The sequence below is a fragment of the Salmo trutta genome, chromosome 19, assembly GCF_901001165.1.
Source record: "Salmo trutta chromosome 19, fSalTru1.1, whole genome shotgun sequence".
In the NCBI taxonomy this organism is placed as follows: Eukaryota; Metazoa; Chordata; class Actinopteri; order Salmoniformes; family Salmonidae; genus Salmo; species Salmo trutta.
The window spans coordinates 47,786,432-47,809,298 of NC_042975.1; the positions used below are offsets into that span (position 1 = coordinate 47,786,432).

General features: G+C 43.5%; 1 protein-coding gene across 2 annotated transcripts; it reads left to right on the plus strand.

Moving 5' to 3' along the window:
- Positions 1-5,870: 5,870 nt before the first annotated feature.
- On the plus strand, positions 5,871-22,465 carry LOC115154836 (phosphofurin acidic cluster sorting protein 1). Of its 2 annotated transcripts, none has more exons than XM_029701479.1 (23): positions 5,871-6,354; positions 9,688-9,775; positions 11,522-11,611; positions 11,770-11,895; positions 12,095-12,239; positions 12,591-12,682; positions 12,821-12,904; positions 13,009-13,226; positions 13,329-13,422; positions 13,516-13,593; positions 13,729-13,880; positions 14,045-14,180; positions 14,938-15,042; positions 15,168-15,274; positions 15,391-15,566; positions 16,798-16,908; positions 17,331-17,448; positions 18,026-18,068; positions 18,256-18,298; positions 18,403-18,538; positions 18,699-18,937; positions 19,139-19,258; positions 21,013-22,465. In XM_029701479.1, exons 1-23 carry the CDS (start codon positions 6,158-6,160, stop codon positions 21,129-21,131), a joined length of 2,817 nt encoding a protein of 938 aa, XP_029557339.1. In that variant the 5' UTR covers positions 5,871-6,157; the 3' UTR covers positions 21,132-22,465. The 2 variants fall into 2 exon arrangements, with proteins under 2 accessions (XP_029557339.1, XP_029557340.1); XM_029701480.1 differs by having other exon boundaries at positions 15,391-15,545.
- The last annotated feature ends 402 nt before the right edge of the window (positions 22,466-22,867 follow it).

Here is a 22,867-nt window from a genome sequence, read left to right on the forward strand (position 1 = left end):
ATCAGCGACACACTGAGCAGGGCAACGGCACAATGTACAGGCAGAGGCACTGCCTATCAGCGGCAGGCCATCTGTTCGCTACAGCAGGAACAACAAGATGTTCAACAGATCAATCAGGCAGACTACTTAAACGTCACAGATCACCGCCTAGCCCAGATCAGGCAACACACTGACAAGGACGAACACCTACAATCACTGAAGTCCATGGCTCTCGCAGGTTGGCCATACCTGAAAGAGGAGACACCTTTCACAGTGAGAGAATACTGGACCTTTCGAGATGAGATCAGCGTGCAAAATGGCGTCTTGTTCAGAGGTCAGAAGGTCATTATTCCCAAATCACTACGTCCAGAGATGCTTACCCGCATACACTCCAGTCACGTTGGAGGTGACGCATGCTACCGCCAGGCTCGTGAAACATTATACTGGCCAAACATGCAAGCAGAAATTAAAGACTTTGTCAGCAACTGTACCACGTGCAACGAGTACGCTCATGAACAGCAAAAGGAAACCATGATGTCACACGAACTACCCACAAGGGCCTGGCAAATCGTCAGCATGGACTTATTCAGCCATAGACAAAAGGACTATCTTCTCATTGTTGATCACTACTCTGACTTTTGGGAAATTGAACTGCTCCCTGACTTGTCTGCAGAAACGGTCATAAAGCGCTGCAAGGCGCAGTTTGCCAGGCAAGGTCAGCCTGACAAGGTAATCACGGACAATGGCCCACAATTCACTGCACAGTTCAAGCGTTTCGCCTCAGAATGGGAGTTTGACCACGTGACCTCCTCTCCAAGACACCCAAAAGCAAATGGCAAGGCAGAGTCAGCTGTCAAGATTGCAAAAAACCTGTTAAGCAGGGCCGCGCACGACAGCAACGACCCATGGAAAGCGATCTTACAGTGGAGGAACACACCCACCGAAAACATGGACAGCAGCCCAGCACAACGCCTTCTGTCCAGACGTCTGAAGACTGCCATCCCCGTAGCTAACAAGCTACTTGAGCCCTGCGTCATGGTTGGCGTCACGGACAAACTGCGTCACAGAAAGCAGCTCGCTAAGTGCTTCTACGACCGGACTGCTCGAGACCTACCAGAGCTGGAGGTGGGTGAAACGATAAGGATGAAACCGCTGCCGGGAGACCACACAGGACTTTGGAGGCTGGGCACGTGCCTACAGAGAGTTGCACCACGCTCTTACCTGGTGGATGTTGGTGGCTCCCTCTATCGTCGCAATCGGGTGGATCTGCGCGTAGCAGAGCAGACAAACCAGAACACGCCATACACTCACCTAGATGAGCTGGATCACAGTCCAGGCCTAAGGGTAAGAGGTGCAGAATTGAGACATGAGCCAACTGAAGGTGAGGCTTCTACCCCACCAAGCTCTCCAGCTCGTGGCCCTAATCCTACCCCTGTCAGAGCCCATACTTACTCACGGGTGGGTCGGCTGTGCAAGCCACCGGACAGGCTTACTCTGTAAGCAAGAGACTGTGTTAACTTGTCCTCCTGTTTATTTAAAAAAATAAAAATAAAAAAAAATACATTTAAAAAGAAAGGAAGATGACAACTGAAGTAAAAAGAAAATGTCATGCGTTTTTAATTGTTATGACTTGATTGTTAAGAATTTAATGTTATGCTGTTATGTTTGCACTTTCTATTGAAAAGGATGATGTTACGGAGTCTAGTTGATAGGTAATCGACTAGCCGGACTGTTCCCCGGACTCCGCGTGTAGGGATTTGTACAATGCATGAACAAGGCTATTGAACTAGACATTGGTGTCTGTCTTTATTACTTTATCCAATATATCATACTGAAACACTTATCTCACCTCATTTGCTCACATTGTACATAGACTTATTTTTCTACTGTATTATTGACTGTATATTTGTTTTACTCCATGTGTAACTCTGTGTTGTTGTATGTTGTCGAACTGCTTTGCTTTATCTTGGCCAGGTCGCAATTGTAAATGAGAACTTGTTCTCAACTTGCCTACCTGGTTAAATAAAGGTGAAATAAAATAAATTGTAAAAAAACACTGTGCAATCTTTAAATAGAAGGTAAATAGACTACCTTCGTGTTGGTTGTCAGTGAAGGGCTGTTGAGTTAAAACCAAAACTCGAATTGAGGGTATGCCATAGTCCTACCTTTTATTAAAGAAAATGGCAAAAAGCATAGGCACTACCCCCTTCTAAGCTTTGTTCTGCAATGCTTTATGCTAGAAACAAGCTATAACATACACGAGAAAGACGTGCCTCTGAAGCATATGGGGATATCATTGTTTTGTTTCTTCGACAATTCAGAGGCTGAGCTACAACCTTATATAACTGAGGAGACAAAACATTTACTTTGCTTGGGAAGTAATGTAATTCTGTCACTATCAATTGATTAAAACTTTTTCGGGATCGGTGTCCCTTCCACAGGACGGTTGAGCTAACGTAGGCTAATGCGATTAGCATGAGGTTGTAAGTAAGAAGAAAATTTCCCAGGACACAAACATATCTGATATTGGCAGAAAGCTTAAATTCTTGTAAATCTAACTGCACTGTCCAATTTACAGTAGCTATTACAGTGAAATAATACCATGCTATTGTTTGAGGAGAGTGCACAATTTTGAACATGAAAAATGATTAATAAACAAATGAGGCACATTTGGGCAGTCTTGATAGAACATTTTGAACAAAAATGAAATGGTTCATTGGATCAGTCTAAAACTTTGCGCATACACTGATGCCATCTAGTGGCCAAAATATAAATTGCACCTGGGCTGGAATAATACATTATGGCCTTTCTCTTGCATTTCAAAGATGGTACAAAAAAAATAGAAAATAACGTTTTTTCTTCTTCTTTGTATTATCTTTTACCAGATCTATTGTGTTATATTCTACTACATTCCTTTCACATTTCCATAAACTGCAAAGTGTTTCTTTTCAAATGGTACCAAGAATATGCATACCTTGCTTCAGGGTCAGAGCGACAGGCAGTTAGAGTTGGGTATGTCATTTTAGGCAAAAAATTGAAAAAAAAGGGGCTAATCCTTAAGATGTTCACTTTATGTACAATACAAGATGTTTACACACAGACGGCTTTTAAGGAGATACTTGTGAAGAAGAGTAGAAGAGTAGCCAGCAGTTAAAGTGTAAAGTTTTCTGTGTCTGTAGGCCTACTCTGTCTGGGGTGGAAAGGTAGGCCTAACTTTTGAAAGTACCATGCTCAGATTCCTAATGACGTCTCCGATTTTAATTATTTGCAAACAGTGTCAGTTTCATTGCAAACAAGACACACTGATTTGGCATTGGAGAACTGTGATAAGATGAATACATAGGCCCATCTCTCGTTCCATTCTTAGCCTGTAATTCCGGTAATGTCTGTGGTATTAAAAAAGATTCCGCTAATATGTAAAATGATGTAGCATTGCATGAAACGTTTATAAAAGGCCATTTTTTCTCGGACCTGCAAAGACGATGATAGTCCACGGTGGTCTGTGAAACCACAACCTTCTGGCCCACAGCCCTGTGCAATATCAAAATTGTTGCGTTGCCATGTAATGCTGACAGGATGGAGAACAATTTATAAAACTGCATATATAAGGTTCTGTCTAAAGGGTAGACAGTAGTGTTCTCAGCTATCCACTTTGTTTTAATTATTGTTTTGGTTATAGGGGAGGGTCACTTAGCGCAACCCCTGTCAATTGAAAAGGCAGGAAAACAAACGAAAGCGGTTACATCTCTCGTAAAAATGGAATAGAAATGAAACAACTGGATAATTACAGTATATTGAAGCATTAGCACTTCTAAATCGGCTACCATAACTTCAAGGACTTTTCAAGGACCAAATAGCCTTGAAGAGGAAATGTCTGATTTTCAAGGTAGCCTATAAAATACCACTGTATGAGTCATAATACCCATTAAATCTAGCGGTTAAACAGGGAAATGTTTCTAATCGTTTTTCCCATAGAGGAGTTTAGAAACACTTAAAATAAGGGCTGTGTTTCGTGTAGGCGTACCCTGACGTGATGTTTTGATAACCGTGTAAATCACTCTCTGACAAGGTGACTTTTTTTTTTAAATCAACACTTGTTTTTTACTCTCGAGCCAGCCTGTCAAACTAACAATTACTTTACTATCTATTTAAATATCTCCTTCTAGACCATAACAGATACCTTACCCATTACAAGTTTGAGTTTAAAAAAATAGCTGCAGGAACCAGACTCAACAGGTTTGTCATTCCAGTTAATATTGTCTGCAGGTGTGTTATCTTGCATCTACCATATGACGTAGAGCAATTTTGCAATTTCCCTTTAAGGTCAGAGTATACAACCACACTGAACAAAAATGTAAATGCAACATGTGAATATTGTCTGCAGGTTTGCTATCTTGCATCTGCCGGTCTCAGGTTGCACAATGTAACCCCAGAGCACAATGTTAAGAAAGTAGAACAAATGGCATGTAACTCAATAGCAGCTCAAGATAATAAGACGTCTACTGTCATTTTGAGCATTGCAAGAGATATACACTGAACACAAATATAAACGCAACGTAATGTAAAGTGTTGGTCCCATGTTTCATGAGCTGAAATAAAAGATCTAAGAAATGTTCCACATGCACAAAAGCTTATTTCGCTCAAATTTTGTGCACTAATGTATTTACATCCCTGTTACTGAGCATTTCTCCTTTGACAAGATAATCCAGCCACCTGGCAGGTGTGGTATATCAAGAAGCTGATTATTAAACAGCCTGATCATTACACAGGTGCACCTTGTACTGGGGACAATAAAAGGCCACTCTAAAATTTGCAGTTTTGTCACACAACACAATGCCACAGTTGTCTCAAGTTTTGAGGGAGTGTGCAATTAGCATGCTGAATGCAGGAATGTCAACCAGAGCTGTTGCCAGAGAATTGAATGTTAATTTCTCTACCGTAAGCTGCCTCCAACGTCGTTTGAGAGAATTTGGTACGTCCAACCGGCCTCACAACCGCAGACCACGTGTATGGCGTCGAAAGGGCGAGCGGTTTGCTGTTATGTACAGAGTGCCCCATGGTGGCGGTTCGGTTATGGTATGGGCAGGCATAAGCTACGGACAATGAACACAATTGCATTTGATCAATGGCAATTTAAATGCACAGAGATACTATGACGAGATCCTGAGGCCCACTGTGGTGCCATTCGTCTGCCGCCATCACCCTATGTTTCAGCATGATAACGCACGGCCTCATGTCGCAAGGATCTGTACACAATTCCTAGAAGCTGAAAATGTCCCAGTTCTTCCATGGCCTGCATACTTACCAGACATGTCACCCATTGAGCATGTTTGGGATGCTCTGGATCGACACGTATGACAACGTGTTCCAGTTCCCACCAATATCCAGCAACTTCGCACAACCATTGAAGAGGAGTGGGACAACATCCCACAGCCCACAATCAACAGCCTGATCAACTCTATGCGAAGGAGATATGTTGCGCTGCATGAGGCCGATGGTGGTCACAGCAGATACTGACTGGTTTTCTGATCCACGACTCTACCTTTTCTTTTAAGGTATCTGTGACCAACAGATGCATATCTGTATTCCCAGTCATGTCAAACCCATAGATTAGGGCCTAATGAATGTATTTCAATAGACTTATTTCCTTATATGAACTGTAACTCAGTAAAACCTTTGAAATTGTTGCATGTTGCCTTTGTATTTTTTGTTCAGTGTAATATTGAGTCGGATACCCAGATGCTCCAAGGGACCACTCTGCTGGTACCATGCCTCCTCCCTATAGCGTGGATGGCAGCTCTGAGAGGCTCGCGTTACAATAATAGCACTCTATCACTGTGTGTGGGTGGGACAGAGAGCGAGAGAGCACGCACACAACATACCGTATGCACCTGCTGTGACGCTCTGACTCTCACATTATTATTGTTGAGAGATTGTACTAGTAAAGAGTGCGTCTTTAACGAGAGGCGTAGCTATTCTCTTGTGCTCCCTGGAGGGCAAGTTCCGCTTCCTGCTAATAAAAACATCGCACTTGTGAGCATATCACATCAATTGTGGACTGCAGAACAGAAAAGCGTGAAATGCCAGCAAGAAGGCATGGAATTATGTGGATATGAAAGCGCAATTTGAAGCTTCGGGGTATGATGAAAATATCTGTATGCACAAGTCAGGAAGCTGAATGACAGAAGGTATTTTCTTCCACATCCAAAACACCTCCAGTATGTCGGAGAGAGGGGGTTTCCCACGGACTGGGGGCACACCATCTCCACATATGCAGCCGTACAAGACCGTCACGATCGTCCCGAACCGTCCGGTTCAAATGAACCTGTATGCGACCTGGGAAATTGATCGCTCATCTCCAAGCTGTGTGCCCAGGTATGGCCGCCTAAACACCATGGCTGGTTCTGACAGTCGAGGTTTCCAGTCTGGATCAGATCACGTATAGGTTATCGGATTCTGTGGTCGGATGTAGGCTTAGGAATGATATTGAATCAGTGGGTGGAAGTCACCTGTTTTTCCCTCAAGAGAAGTTATGTAGGCGGGTTGAATACAAGTTTTTACAAATGTATGAGTTAATGAAAATAATATTTAATATGATTAAAGTTGAAGTAAATAGCATACTTCTGTATTTGCCTTTGAGTAATACACATTTCGCACTGCTGCAAGTTACTGTAAATATGACAGCAGTTTTTGTTTTGACCATCAGGTCAGGTCAGGTCAGGCAACTGTAAATGAATTGTCAGTTATTAAGTTACAGTGTGCTATTCACGTAGATGCATTTAGCCTGCAGTGATAGATTATTGCTGATGGTAGTGAAGGTTAGGGAGTGTCTTTTAAAGGGGCAATATGCAGTTCAAACAATAAGATTCCCATTTTAAAAGGAAGAGCTCATTCAACTCTACAATGAAAAACTATATTTGAAGGACCATGGTTATGAAGAAAGAGCATCATGAAGTGCAAGATCATGACTGACCAGGATGTAACGCCTCCAAATCAACATGTCCCTGAGCAGTTGGGGACACAGACAGGGTGCCATAGACAGCTGCTCCTAAACCCCACAGGAAAACAACATGATGTCAGAATAAATAATTGTCCAGCACAGTATACACTTAGATGCAAGAGATTGGCTAACACTTTTATCCCGATATACATACGCCTACGGACCGTTGCTAATCAGGGAATACTCCTCCATTATTACTAACAATGTTCAATTTGAACAATGTTCAAAAATGTTTCTGATACTGCTTTTTGTCTAACTCTGAATTGTTAGGTGTTCGGTGTAGGCTAGCAATAGAAAAGAGGGGGCGGGAGTGGGGTTGCGTGTGGATTCTAGAAGGACCCCTGAATAAGGTAAAGGCTGCTTGCGGGGGTGCTCTCTCTGGCAGGGAAAATGGAGAGAGGATGTGGGTGGATTTGAAGAAGACTTGGTTGAAAGTGATTTGTTCCTCTTAAAGTGGTCCACACACTGTATGGTGAGCTCTGAAAATAGTATGTTGACAAAAAAATCCAAGGTGTACCTTGGATGTCAATTGGATGTATTTCAGGGCCTACCTTCAAACTCAGTGCCTTTTTGCTTGACATCATGGGAAAATAAAAAATAAAATCAGCCAAGACCTCAGGGGAAAAAAATTGTAGACCTCCACAAGTCTGGTTCATCCTTGGGAGCAATTACCAAACACCTGAAGGTACTACTTTCATCTTTACAAACAATAGTACGCAAGTATAAACACCATGGGACCACGCAGCCGTCATACCGCTCAGGAAAGAGACGCGTTCTGTGTCCTAGAGATGAACGTACTTTGGTGCGAAAAGTGCAAATCAATCCCAGAACAACAGCAAAGGACCTTGTGAAGATGCTGGAGGAAACAGGTACAAAAGTATCTATGTCCACAGTAAAACGAGTCCTATATCGACATAACCTGAAAGGCCGCTCAGCAAGGATAGAAGCCACTGCTCCAAAACCGCCATTAAAAAAGCCAAACTACGGTTTGCAACTGCACATGGGGACAAAGATCGTACTTTTTGGAGAAATGTCCTCTGGTCTGATGAAACAAAAATGGAACTGTTTGGCCATAATGACCATCGTTATGTTTGGAGGAAAAATGGGGACGCTTGCAAGCCGAAGAACACCATTCCAACCTTGAAGCACGGGGGTGGCAGCATCATGTTGTGGGGGTGCTTTGCTGCAGGAGGGACTGGTGCTCTATACAAAATAGATGGCATCATGTAGAAGGAAAATAATGTGGAAATATTGAAGCAACATCTCAAGACATCAGTCAGGAAGTTAAAGCTTGGTCGCAAATGGGTCTTCCAAATGGACAATGACCCCAAGCATACTTCCAAAGTGGTGGCAAAATGGCTTAAGGACAACAAAGTCAAGGTATTGGAGTGGCCACCACAAAGCCATGACCTCAATCCTATCGAACATTTGTGGGCAGAACTGAAAAAGCGTGTGCAAGCAAGGAGGCCTACAAATCTGACTCAGTTACACCAGCTCTGTCAGGAGGAATGGGCCAAAATTCAATCAACTTAGTTTGGGGAAGGCCCTTTCCAGTTTCAGCATGACAATGCCCCCGTGCTCAAAGCGAGGTCCACAGAAATGGTTTGTCAAGATCAGTGTGGACGAACTTAACTGGCAGGCACAGAGCCCTGACCTCAACCCCATCGAACCCCTTTGGGATGAGTTTCAACGCCGACTGCGAACCAAGCCTAATCGCCCAACATCAGTGCCCAACCTCACTAAGGCTCTTGTGGCTGAATGGAAGCAAGTCCCTGCAGCAACGTTCCAACATCTAGTGGAAAGCCTTCCTAGGTGAGTGGAGACTGTTATAGCAGCAAAGGGGGGGACCAACTCCGTAATAATGCCCATGATTTTGGAATGAGATGTTCGACGAGCAGGTGTCCACATACTTTTGGTAATGTAGTGAATTTCTATTTTGCCTATAGTGCCATATCTGTTTGGCATTTGGCTTTTAGTGAATATATCAATTATTAACCATACATCTCCTAACCCAATCAGATGTTCTCTGGTAGCTCTCTCCAGTGTGTCTCTCTCTAATGGTGAAGTGAGTGGAGAGGCCAAGGTTTGTAGTGAATTTGACATTTAATTAGGGAGGAACAGCAGATACGATTCCCTCTCCTATTACCCAATCTTTGTGACGTGAGGCAGAGTGCTGCGCCTAGGACCCAAATGGAATTAAAGGTTATTCAAGATGCAATGCTGCAGTTTGTCTGGCTAAGAATCAACGATGAGGCTGTAGACCTAGTTGTGTCTTTTGGAGCCCATAGTGGCTTCTACCTTTGAGAGGATGACAATCTTTTAGTTTCTCCTTGAGTGTTTTGTTCTGTCTGACTAGCTCTCATCTACGCAGATAAATCCCAGCCAGCCAATCTGTCTCTGCTTTGTCCAAAAATAAAGTACTTCGAACCACGAACGTCCCGTAGGAATACATTGATCTGTGATTTATGTCTGGAGCCTAATATTCCTAAAGTGCTTTTGTTGGACACAAACCTCACCGAACGATTCCCGCTTACAATTTGTATTACAAATCTAGGGTGATACTCTTACCACTCTCAGCCAACATTTTTAAAAGCTTTGTCATTGTCAAGGACTAGACTGACACTTTCTCATGTTGTTGGTATCTATTCACTGAATTCACAGACTAAACAGAGAAATATGAATATCCCCTTTTCTCCCCTTAAACCCAGGCTCTTCACAGTTACTCTGAAGAAGCTGGTGATGCTTCAGGAGCTGGACAGAGACCTAACCTCTGTTGTCATCGCAGTCAAACTCCAGGTGACGCTCTTCACACACACACACCGCCGTCCCTTCGACAAAGTGCACATGCAGTGCCTTGCAAAAGTATTCATCCCCCTTGGCGTTTTTCCTATTTTGCATTACAACCTGTAATTTAAATGGATTTTTATTTGGATTTAATGTATTTGACATACACAAAATAGTCCAAATTGGTGAAGTAAAATGAAAAAAATAACTTGTTTAAAAGAATTCAACAACAAAAAAGGAAAATGGTGCGTGCATATGTATTCACCCCGTTTGCTATGAAGCCCCTAAATCAGATCTGGTGCAACCAATTACCTTCAGAAGTCACATAATTACTTAGATTGCACACAGGTGGACTTTATTTAAGTGTCACATGATCTGTCACATGATCTCAGTATATCTACACCTTTTCTGAAAGGCCCCAGAGTCTGTAGCAACCCCAAGCAAGCGGCACCCCCAAGCAAGCGGCACCATGAAGACCAAGGATCTCTCCAAATAGGCCAGGGACAAAGTTGTGTAGAAGTGCAGATCAGGGTTGGGTTATAAAAAATATCCGAAACTTTGAACATCCCACGGAGCACCATTAAATCCATTATTAAAAAATGGCAAGAATATGGCACCACAACAAACCTGCCAAGAGAGGGCCGCCCACCAAAACTCACAGACCAGGCAAGGAGGGCATTAATCAGAGAGGCAACAAAGAGACCAAAGATAACCCTGAAGGAACTGTAAAGCTCCACAGCGAGGAGATTGGAGTATTACATTTACATTTTAGTATCTGTCTATAGGACCACTTTAAGCCGTACACTCCACAGAGCTGGGCTTTACGGAGGAGTGGCCAGAAAAAAGCCATTGCTTAAAGACAAAATAAGCAAACAAGTTTGGTGTTCGCCAAAAGGCATGTGGGAGACTCTCCAAACATATGGAAGAAGGTACTCTGGTCAGATGAAACAAAAATCTAGCATTTTGGCCATCAAGGAAAACGCTATGTCTGGCGCAAGCCCAACACCTCTCCTCACCCTGAGAACACCATCCCCACAGTGAAGCATGGTGGTTGCAGCATCATGCTGTGGGGATGTTTTTCATCGACAGGGACTGGGAAACTGGTCAGAATTGAAGGAATGATGGATGGTGCTAAATACAGGGAAATTCTTGAGGGGAAACCTCTTTCAGACTTCCAGAGATTTGAGGCTGGGACGGAGGTTCACCTTCCAGCAGGACAATGACCCTAAGCACACTACTAAAGCAACACTTGAGAGGTTTAAGGGGAAATATTTAAATGTCTTGGAATGGCCTAGTCAATGCCCAGACCTCAATCCAATTGAGAATCTGTGGTATGACTTAAAGATTACTGTACACCAGCGGAACCCATCCAACTTGAAGGAGCTGGAGCAGTTTTGCCTTGAATAATGGGTAAAAATCCCAGTGTCTAGATGTGCCAAGCTTATAGAGACATACCCCAAGAGACTTGCAGCTGTAATTGTTGCAAAAGGTGGCTCTACAAAGTATTGACTTTGGGGGGGTGAATAGTTATGCACGCTGAAGTTTTCTGTTTTTTATTCTAATTTCTTGTTTATTTCACAATAACGCGTTGTGTTGTGCATAAGAACAGCCCTTAGCTGTGGAATATTGGCCATATACCACACCCCTTTGTGCCTTATTGCTTAAATACACCAGTGACTTATGAGAACCTTTTTATCTTTAATCCATGGATAATATATGCAGGAGATGTATTGTAACGTGTTTGGAATATCTTCTTAGGGATCAAAGCGCATTTTGCGGTCCAATGAAATCCTGTTGTCATCGCCTGGACTTACCGAGACCGATCTTCAGCTAACGTTCTCCTTGCAAGTGAGTTACCGTGGGGTGTTTTGCACAGACAGTTATGTGTATGCAAATGAATTGTGGACGAGAGTCAGAGATTTAAAAAAAAAATGTCCCAGAGATTCTATTTTCAGTGCATGTCTGATTCTGTCAACCTCGCCATCTCTCATCTTTACTTCCTCCAGTATCCACATTTTCTGAAGCGAGATGCCAACAGACTGCAGATCATGCTGCAGAGGAGGAAGAGGTACAAGAACCGCACCATCCTGGGCTATAAGACACTGGCACTGGGCCTTATCAACATGGCAGAGGTAAGAGGGCAACACCTCAGCACAGCTGTTAACTGCCATGATTACGATCATTCAGGCTTTTGTTTGTACAACACGCCACCCAGCATCTGTACTCCTGTCACTCTTTCGTTTCCTGCCCTTTCCCTCTCTCTCTCTCTTGCAATTGTCACCCCCCAATCTCTCTTTCCCTCCCTGACCCCCCTTCCTCTCTCCTCCCCAGGTGATGCAGCACCCCAGTGAGGGAGCCCGTGTGTTGGGTCTCCACACCACGGTGAAGGGCATGGCTGTGCCTGTGGCTGAGATGAGGGTCTACTCGCTCTCCAGCCAGCCCATCGACCACGAGATGTCCAAGGCCAAGATGTCTGGTAAGGGAGACACAGAGTGAAAGACAAGGGGGGACAGGCTCGAGGGAGATAAGGCCATGAACAAGGAATCAGAAAGTTTGAATTTTTGTATTATTTATTTATTTATTTATTTATATTCGGCCATGTGCTTATATGGGATTGTCTAAGTATCCAGAATGCCAGTGTATTGAACAGTTCAATATGTATGTGCCACACCATGGTCGGTAAATACAATCATCCATGTTTGTCTTTTGAGAGAGTCAGCCACTGCCTTGTCCATATGACACAAGGTTTAAATAGTTTTCACATCATACTGGACCCCTCCACACCCATACATAACACATCTCCTATCTGGCTCCCTGTAACTGACAGACCGCTCCCCTGACATTGACAACTACTCGGAGGAAGACGAGGAGAGCTATTCATCAGAGCAGGACGGGAGTGATGACCCTGCTCACAGCCAGGTAGGGGGAGGGGGGGGGAAGCAACGCTCAGAAAGATACCACCCTGCTTCAATACAAGCATTGGAGCCGGCGTACAGTAGAGTGGATGGAGGGTTTGTCCGGTTTGAGCACAAAATTGATCCTCCCTCTTTTTTTCAGTATCTGTTTGACGAAGAGGATGACATGAGGAAGAAGAAGCACAGACACAAACTCACCTCTGCAGCCTCCATCACCAGAGCTCATGTAAGCATCCAGTCTATTCGTCTGTCTGTCTCTGTGGCGTTGGGACTACCTGCCGCTGTTCTAGTCAACCAGTTTGATATCTACGTGTTCCTTTAATCCGGCAGCCCAACATCAAGCAGAAGTTTGTGGCCTTGTTGAAGAGGTTTAAGGTGTCTGATGAGGTGGACTTTGGCCTGGAGCACGTGTCCCAGGAGCACATCCGTGATGTGGAGGAGGACCTGGATGAGCTCTATGACAGTCTGGAGATGTACAACCCCAATGACAGCGGGCCAGAGATGGAGGAGACGGACAGCGTCCTCAGCACACCCAAACCCAAACTCAGGTCATGAGAAGTCGGACTTATCTGTAGGTAACGGAAATGTATGTTCTGACAAACATCCAGCTAACAGAACTCTGGCAATCTCTTTTCTCTCTGAACGTTCAGGCCCTTCTTTGAGGGCATGTCCCAGTCCAGCTCGCAGACCGAGTTTGGCAGTCTGAACAGCAGGTGCAGTCTGCCCAGAGACACCCTGAGCCCAGTGAGTACAGTACATGGGGCTGGCTGGCCTTCTAAGTCCAGATGTCCCCTTGCACTCCCTCTTACCACTGTTTTCCTGCTGTCTGACTTTCAGCAAGGAGAGCAGCCCCCGTCAGGCAAGATGAAACGCGCTCGCTCCCGCAACTTGGACGACTCTGAGACAGACACCCTGGTGAGACCCTCTAACCTCCCCCCTCCTCCCTCCCTCCCTCTCTTGTTTTCCCCTCTCTCATTGGTGGCCTCTGTATTTCAGTGTTTTGAGGCCTGTGCGGTGTTAGGATGTGTTTCTGTCTGTCGGTGTGTTTAGGAGCTGACTGATCCGGAGATGTTTCTGGACACTACCCCCTGCATCACTGTCTCTGTCCCAGAGCAGCTACCCAGGACCCCAATGAGGGAACTGAGGAGCAGCAAGAGTGAGAGCCACACCAGCATGCCCTACACCACCATGCCCTCCCCCAGGTCAGTCTAACACACACACACACACACACACTTTAAAACACCCACACACACACAAAACCTTCCAGTGCTACATATGCGCTCCTTCACTTTCTGCCGTAGTCATATTTTCTGTGTGGGTACTGACTGTCAGTGAGTAGGTGTGTGTGTGTGTGTGTGTTTTCCAGGTTGGATGGCGGGCACACACCCAGGCAGAGACGTGGGACACCAATGAAGGAGAGGCGAGCGCTGTCCAAGCCACTAAGCGAACGCACCAACAGCTCTGACAGTGAAAGGTCACCGGAGCTCAGCCACACCCCACAGGTGACCCCCTCACCCTAACCAGAGCTAGTCCGTACCCATACTCGCCATGGAGCTGAGGATTTGTTTGCAAAGGGTGATCCAGAGTGGTGGTGATCCTGTTGCAAATGTGTAGCTTTAAAGTGAATAAAAATGTAGCTTTGGGGTCGAAGAGAAAATGTTGCAATTCTACACATTTTGCAGTTACTTGACAGGTTCATATGATCTCTGAGTGAGACTGACTAACAAAATCAATGGGGGAGGCCCTCAGGAGATCATGGCTACTGGCCTCGAACCTTGATGTGCCCGGTCAGTAATTCAGCCATGACATACTATAACATTTATATAGCTGGCTAGACTAACTTACCTAGCAATCTGTAAAATGTGAGCTGACACGGGCTAGTTGAGTGACTGTCAGTGACTGACATCACAAGAGGAAAACTACTACCAACTACTACCAAATATTGACGTTTCACCTTGTGTGTTCGGATATTCTTACTCTCAGCAGTAAGTTGAGACCCGCAATTGACTTCTCGCTACAGCTGCATACAGGCACAGCACTGTCCTGTTGTGTTGATCGATTTCATTGCAGCGTGTTTGTGTGTGTGTGTGTGTGTGCGCCCAGTTTTTGACAATGTATTTGACTATGCCCAGTATTTAACTGTGTGTGTGTGTGTGTGTGTGTGTGTGCGCCCAGTTTTTGACAATGTATTTGACTATGCCCAGTATTTAACTGTGTGTGTGTGTGTGTGTGTGTGTGTGTGTGTGTGTGTGTTGGCAGGTGCCCAGGAAGGCTGTGTATGACCAGCTGAATCAGATCTTCTCCTCAGACACTACCCTCCCAGACAGCCTGGTCCTGGTCAACACCAGTGATTGGCAGGGACAGGTATTCTTCACTTCTATCTTCACCTCCATTATCTCACTCCTCCACTCCCCTGTGGACATATTTACTTGCGTATGTGTGTTCATCTGTGCCTATATGTTTGTGGCCTCTGGCAAACGTGTGTGCAGTATGTGTCCGAGGTTCTGCTGGCCCAAAAACAGCCGTTAGTGTGTACCTGCTGTGGGGTGGAGATTCAGGCTGTCCTCACCACCCTCCTCACGCGCATCCAGAAGTTGTGAGTAGCCAATGAATCAATACTCGCTGGTTCAATGTATCGTGTGGTGATTAAGGTGACCGATGATGAGCCTGTTTTATATTGTGCTCCACTAAACTGTCCTCCTCTCCCCGCAGCTGTAACTGTAACTCGTCCACGCCGCCGCCGGTCAAGGTGGTGGTGGCAGGGGGACAGAGCTACCTGGGGGCCATCCTGCACTTCTTTGTCACTCAGCTGGCCAACAAAACATCTGATTGGCTCAGCCTAATCCGCTTCCTGGTGGTCCCCCTGGGTGAGAGAGAGACCGGTTCAGGTCCTGAGAGCAGTAATATATATATATATACCATTTAACACAGTGCTTAGGTCTAAAATATCAGTATTATACAATGTGACTGCTGTAAGATGTATCCCACTGGGCACACCATGTCATTTCAATGTGGATAATTGGGTAATATTTGGTTGAGACGATGATCAATGAGATTACAACCTATATTCACCGATTCAAAAAGACATCCGAAAGTTAGTTACATTTCCAACGTTTTATCCCTATGATTTCAACCATCTAAAAGCACAACCACATTCCAATGAAAAAAAATATGTCCGATTGTTTTTGGTTTGTTTTGTTTGTTTAGTTGTCACCCAAAGGTCCTTCTCTTCGCTTTCAACCATTTTAAAAGCACAGCAAAGTTAAAATGGGAATACAATGTCAGATATTTTGTTTGTTTATAGAGATGAATGTGTTACCACTGTGCTTCATCTAATAGCAGAACCAAATGACCACGAGTTGCAGTTGAGATTACGTTGAAAGTACATGGTGCGAGTGATCAATGCCGTTTCAGATTCTGCGCAGATTTATTACAGCAATTGTGAAGATCTCCACAGACCTGCGACGACCTATATGCATGCCATCTTGAGCATGCACGTTATATGATTACATAAGAAGACATTTAGATTTACAGTCATCTCAAAATGAGGCCATGAATGTGTCACTCACTTTAAGGTTGTTCGTTTGTAAGACAGGCTATTTACTGGATAACAAAAGTCCTATTGAATTGTGTTTGGTTGTCAACGCAACCCAATATAAACATTTGAAGGAGATGCATCTTCTGCTTGGATAGTTCCATCTGTGCCACTGACTTAGGCTGGCGTTAATTCCAGTTTGTCTACAAATTAATAATTGATACGTCGTATTCGCGTCTCCATCTCAACCAAAAATCACGTCGATTCCACATTACAGTATGTTGACCAATTACGTGGAAACAACCTTGATTCAACCGGTTTGTGCCCAGTGGGATAGTATGGTACATATCTAACATGGTTATGTAATGCTTATAAATATATAAGCCTCTTCAGCTGAAGCATAAACAAAGGTTTACAAAAACACCCACTCTCCTGTTCTGATACCTCCTCCTGACAATGAGTTGCTCCAGTCATTATGTCACATGTAGCTGAAGCGCAGTACGGTGCGGCCGCTCTGCTCGGAGCTGCAGTACTGAGTGGGTTGGGTGTGTGACTCATGGTGGCTGCCTCTACTCTGCCTCCAGGCTGTCACCCCGTCGCTAAGCACCTAGCTTCCCTGGACCCTCGCTACAGCTCTGTGTTCCTGGACAATGCCTGGAGAGACCTGTTCAGTCGCCTGGAGCCCCCTCACTCTAGTAAACACAACACTTCTCTCTCTCTCTCTCTCTCTCTCTCTCTCTCTCTCTCGTCACATCGACTCACCCTTCTCCGTTTCCCACGAGCGCTAAGCACAAACAGTTCCATTTAAACTTACGAGAGCGCTATTCGTTTGTGCTATTAGCGGCAACACAGACTGAAGGACTATTTCATTTCAGTTTATTAAACAATATGCTTTATTTTACAAACCAGTTCCACTGAGCTGGAAGCATTCGAGCGTGTGTCTTCGGGAACTTAATCTGCCTTGATCAGCATATTAGTGGTATAAGACTAGAAGACGCTCTCTCTGCAAGCTGCCCCATATCTTCTTTAGTTAGGGGGTTTGTCAGTTCAGATCCGCTCAGCCTTGCGCTCCCTACAGATTGACTCAGGCTTACTGTCTGTTCCCCTTCCCTCCCAGCGGCTCCAGCTGCCGATGGCGTGGACGTGGCTGGGAGGATCAGCCAGTACATCAGCAGTGTCTCTGTCACACACCAGTTGCCTATCGCTGAGGCCATGCTCACCTGCAAGTACAAGACGTGAGTGGAGTGGCCTGCGTGGCTAATTTACACTGCGCTTACAAAACATTAAGAACACGACGGAAAGCTATGATCCCTAATTGATGTCACTTGTTAAAACCACTTCAATCCATGTAGATGAAGGGGAAGAGACAGGTTGAAGAAGGATTTTTAAGCCTTGAGAAATGGATTGTGTGTTTGTGCCATTCAGATGGTGAGTGGAGAAGACAAAAGATTGAAGTGCCTTTGAACGGGGTATGGTAGTAGGTACCAGGCGCACCGGTTTGTGTCAAGAATTGCAACGCTGCTGGGTTTTTCATACTTAATATTTTCCTGTGTGTATCAAGATGGTCCACCACCCAAAGGACATCCAGCCAACTTGACAACTGTGGGCGGCAGTGGAGTCAACATGGACCAGCATCCCTGTGGAACCCTTTTGACACCTTGTAGAGTCCGTGCCCTGACGAATTGAGGCTGTTCTGCGAGGGGTGCTCTTAATGTGTTCTTAATGTTTTGTACACTCAGTTTATGACGTAAATCAGGTATGTTTTAGGAAGACAAATATTTTATTGGCCGCTCATTATTTCCACCTTACCAGATATGACGAAGACTCTTACCAGAAATTTGTTCCCTTTGTTGGGGTAAGTAAATCAGTAATGATGGTTTTAATCAATACTAATGTTGAGGCAGTCAATTTGGCAAATAATGCCTCTATCATAATTATTGCTTCAATGTAAACCGACAGACGAGGGATATCCAAACTATTTCCAAGTACAACCCTGGAGTGTAATGCTGATACTAGTTAACTGATCCCTGTGTGTGAAACAGGTGGTGAAAGTAGGGTTGATTGAACCAAATCCGGCGTGTTCAGGTGGGTTCATATTTCTGGAGTACCTATTGTCTGTTAATGTTTACCTTTCTCTCTCCAGTCTGTCCCCGAGCAGTGTTAAGGACCGTGTTGATTTGGGCCTACAGGTGGAGAGTCTGAGGAGGCTGTTAGTGTTACCTTGGCTGTTCCCTCCACCTCCCCACCCGCCCATGGATCTCCCACAGGGATGACCAGAGAGGCTGTCACCCCACCTCCGTCTCCCTCCCTGAGTAGCGGTCTGGGGTAAGACGACCACAGTGTACAACAGTCTAACATGAGAGGTTAATTCCCATCCCTGCAGTTAAACACGTTTTTGAGTACATTGTTGAGCAATAGTTGTTTTTCGTACACTGTCTGCCACACTCTCTACCACTCGCTCTCTCTCTCTCTCTCTCTCTCCCAGGAGCCCTAATATGTCCCATGGGGTGGACACCATTGGGCTGACGGTGGATTATTGGGTAGCGACATGCTCAGAGCGGAAGAAGGATGGGGAGCGGTGTGACAAGGGCTCCAAGAACACCCTGAAGAGTGCCTTCCGCTCCCTGCAGGTCAGCAGGCTGCCAGGAAGAGGCTCCACTGAGAACCCGCCCCAGGCCAACACCATGGCTATGACCGTGGTCACCAAGGAGAAGAACAAGAAAGGTGAGGAGGGCGGCTGGACTAGGGGTGGGGAGATAGTGGACTGTCCAGCACATGCAGTTTGTCAATCAACCAATTTGGGGTGGAGAATGTAATAACTAAGTAAATGTACTAACTGGAATGAGAGGTATGCAATGGATGCATGCTGTTAAGTGTTTTGGTTTTGAACCCCCCTCTGCGTGCTCGTCTCCTCCGTATCCACAGTCTCCACCATATTCCTGGGGAAGAAGCCCAAAGAGAGGGATGTAGACTCTAAAAGCCAGGTGGTTGAGGGCATCACCAGACTCATCTGTTCTACCAAGCAGCAGCAGACCAGCCTAAAAGGTACACCACCTCATTTCAACGTGGACATGTGGGTCATACTTTGTCGAGCTGTTGATCAATGAGATTTGAACCTTTTTAAAAAATAAAAAAAATATTCGCCCACTCAAAAAAAGACAGCTAGAAGTTGAAGTTGAATTCCCAAATTGTGTTATCACTATCGATGTGTTATCGCTATCGATGTGTTATCGCTATCGATGTGTTATCGCTATCGATGTGTTATCGCTATCGATGTGTTATCGCTATCGATGTGTTATCGCTATCGATGTGTTATCGCTATCGATGTGTTATCGCTATCGATGTGTTATCGCTATCGATGTGTTATCGCTATCAATGTGTTATCGCTATCAATGTGTTATCGCTATCAATGTGTTATCGCTATCAATGTGTTATCACTATCTAAAAGCACAAATGGAAATACAATGTCAGATATTTATTTGTTCTTCAACTTCATGAGTTGTCACTGTGCTTCGTCTAATAGGACAACCAAATAACCTGGATCGCAGTTGAGATTACATTGGTAGCACATAGTGCAAGTAACCAATGCTGTTAAGAGATGCTGTGCAGATTTCTAATAGAAATGATGATCTCCACAGACCAGCGACCTTTGCATGCTGTCTTGACCATGCACGCTTTCTACGATTACAGAACACATTTATAGTTACAATAACCTCAATGTGGCCATGGATTTTTTAAAAGTTGAATAAATACTGTTACATTAGTTTCTAAGATGTTTTTTTTTTTTTACTCTATTGCTAAAGCGTTATTGAATTGTGTTTTGGTTGTCGACACTACAAAATATCAACATTTGAAGGAGATGTGTCTTTTGTGCCATTGATTTAGTCTGGCTTTAATTCCAGTTTGTCTACTAATTAATATGTTGAATTCACGTCTCCATCTCAACCAAAAATCAAAGTTTAAGAATAGGAATAAATCAAATAAAATGTTAAATGCACTTTAAAATAGTTTGCCTTGATTTAGTCCTATTCTTTATAGGACTAAATCAAATCAAACTTTATTTCAAGTGCATTTAAAATTTTATTTGATTTAGTCCTAAACTTAGATTTTTGGTTGAGATGGATACGTGAAGCCAATTTATTCAATTTGTAATCAACTAAAGCTTGAAGCCCTAGACCTACAGTGGGGGGGAAAGGATTTGATCCCTGCTGATTTTGTACGTTTGCCCACTGACAAAGAAATCATAAGTCTATAATTTTAATGGTAGGTTTATTTGAACAGTGAGAGACAGAATAACAACAAAAAAATCCAGAAAAATGCATGTCAAAAATGTTATAAAATGATTTGTCTACAAATTAATAAGTTGGCTTCACGTCTCCATCTCAACCAAAAATCTAAGTTTAGGACTAAATCAAATACAATTTTAAATGCACTTGAAATAAAGTTTGATTTGATTTAGTCCTATAAAGAATAGGACTAAATCAAGGCAAACTATTTTAAAGCTGTAGCTAGATCAACTCTCCAGTAGGAGGTGCTGCCCAGGTTTGTCTATGTTAAATCGTTTACCAGGTTGACAATCTTTGCGTTGAAATTTCCCCCTCAAAACAACAGTTTTTCAAATCCAATGTATTTTCCACGTAGATTCCACGTCACAATACGTTGACATATGAATTTGAAACAATGCTGATTCAAGCAGTTTGTGCCCAGTGGGACTGAACGCGATTCAGTCAGATTCAACATGGTTGTTTATTTTTAGGTGTTTGTAGATGGGAGTCATGAAACTATTGGATATTTTTCAGTGTCTGTGGACGGCGTGGAGTGGACTGATGTGAAGTTCTTCCAGCTGGCTGCCCAGTGGCCCACCCATGTGAAGTACCTGCCAGTGGGGCTGTTTGGCTACAACAAGATCGCCACATAGAAACCAAGCCAGACATGGTCACTCACTCTGAGTTTCCTGGGCACCAAGGTTATTATAGTTTTGTGTTTTTATATTGTGTATTTTTATTAGTTTTTTTGATTTTTGTTTGAAGTTCAGTTAGTTTTCAGACCTGATTTACTAGTTTTTATTTAGTTTGAGTTTTATAAAAACTTTTCATATTTATTTTCAGTTTTCATGTTAGGGACAGAAAGTACCAGATTTCTTCCTTGGTAGTTAGTGATTAACAAGCTAGACCTATTTGAAACCTCACGAACTCCAGGAAGCACTTACCTGCCACGTTCAGAAGCTTGAAAACACTAATTTGATTGTTGTCCAAAGTTTAGAAGATAAAAAAACTCAAACTGAACATTTGATGATTTTTATTTTAGTACGTTTTGGAGTCAAAGATAGTTTGTTTTTCAAATGGGTTTGTTAATTATTTTATTTCAGTCTACGAAATAGTTTTTTCATTTGTTTTTGTTTACTGTAATAACCTTGCTGAGCGGTCTACACTGGACAGAAAGCCAATGATTAAGGGTTATTGTTACATGACTAAGGAGAGAGTTGTTACATGACATGGATTGACAGCACTAATGGATTGAGGCCATAGATTTTAATGCTTGCCATGTTCCTATTTTCTAAGGTGGGTTCAAGCAACAAAATAACTTGTTTGCCTTTTTTTGAGATGTATTTCCTCGTTCATATGCTTTGGCACATTTTTCTATTTGTCTTGTTTCAGTGGATTGGCAAGGTTAACTCAAGCTGTTCTTGTGGCTGTGTCGTACTTATTTTTTTTCAAGCGGTGTTATGTGACGCAAATTTCAGTGGTCATTGATATTATTGATATCATTTCCCTCAGTGGTGTTACTCCAAGTGCTTAAAAAAAATACGGAGTTAAGTCAGTTTTGTGAAAGTAATATCAATTATTTTATTTAAGTGTTTTGTGGTAATTGGACCCGTTTTCGCTAAAGCCTTACTTTCTACATTAATTTAGTATTTTTCTGTGAGTTACTGTTACTTTTGCGTGTGTGTGTTTGTGTGAGCATGCGTGTGTGAGAACCCCCGAATGCTTTTGAATGTGTGCATAGCATGGGTTGTCATTGAAATAAACACTACAGAAATCTAGAATATTTGCAGACTTGTCTGCATCAAAGCTTGTGGTTGTTAAGCAAGTATTTTTATATGGTACATGTACTATATACACACACTTTTCACTGCAGATACACCTTTGTCCCAATGATGTGCTTCAAGACTTTTCTGTTTTGTCATTAAAACGGGAACATACAAGGAATAAAAAAAAAAGTCAATTAAATAAACTCGTATCTATAACAAAATGTATCCGCTTGTTATATTGTGGGTGGAGCACATGGATGGGATGAGATCTTCAGAACCAAATGCTCCTGTTTAAACCTTTTTTGAGGGGCCTGTAAGCTGTTGTACCAAAGAGTACCACTAAGTATTGTCAGGTGTAACTGTTAAAGAGAAATGAAGATGGGCAAGTTTAGGCTAAACGCAACTAACAAAAACATTTCAGAAACAGTACATGAGGACAGTTGAACTCGGGCACTTTATTCAGTTGAGTGTCTGAGATGCCTTTCTACTATCCACCTGTAAAACTCTCCAACTTTCTCCTCCTCATCCTCGCAAATATCCAAATCATACATTGCATATGACACTAACGTGTTCATTAACCAAGGAAATTCCAATGCACATGCATGGGGCGGCAGGTAGCCTCG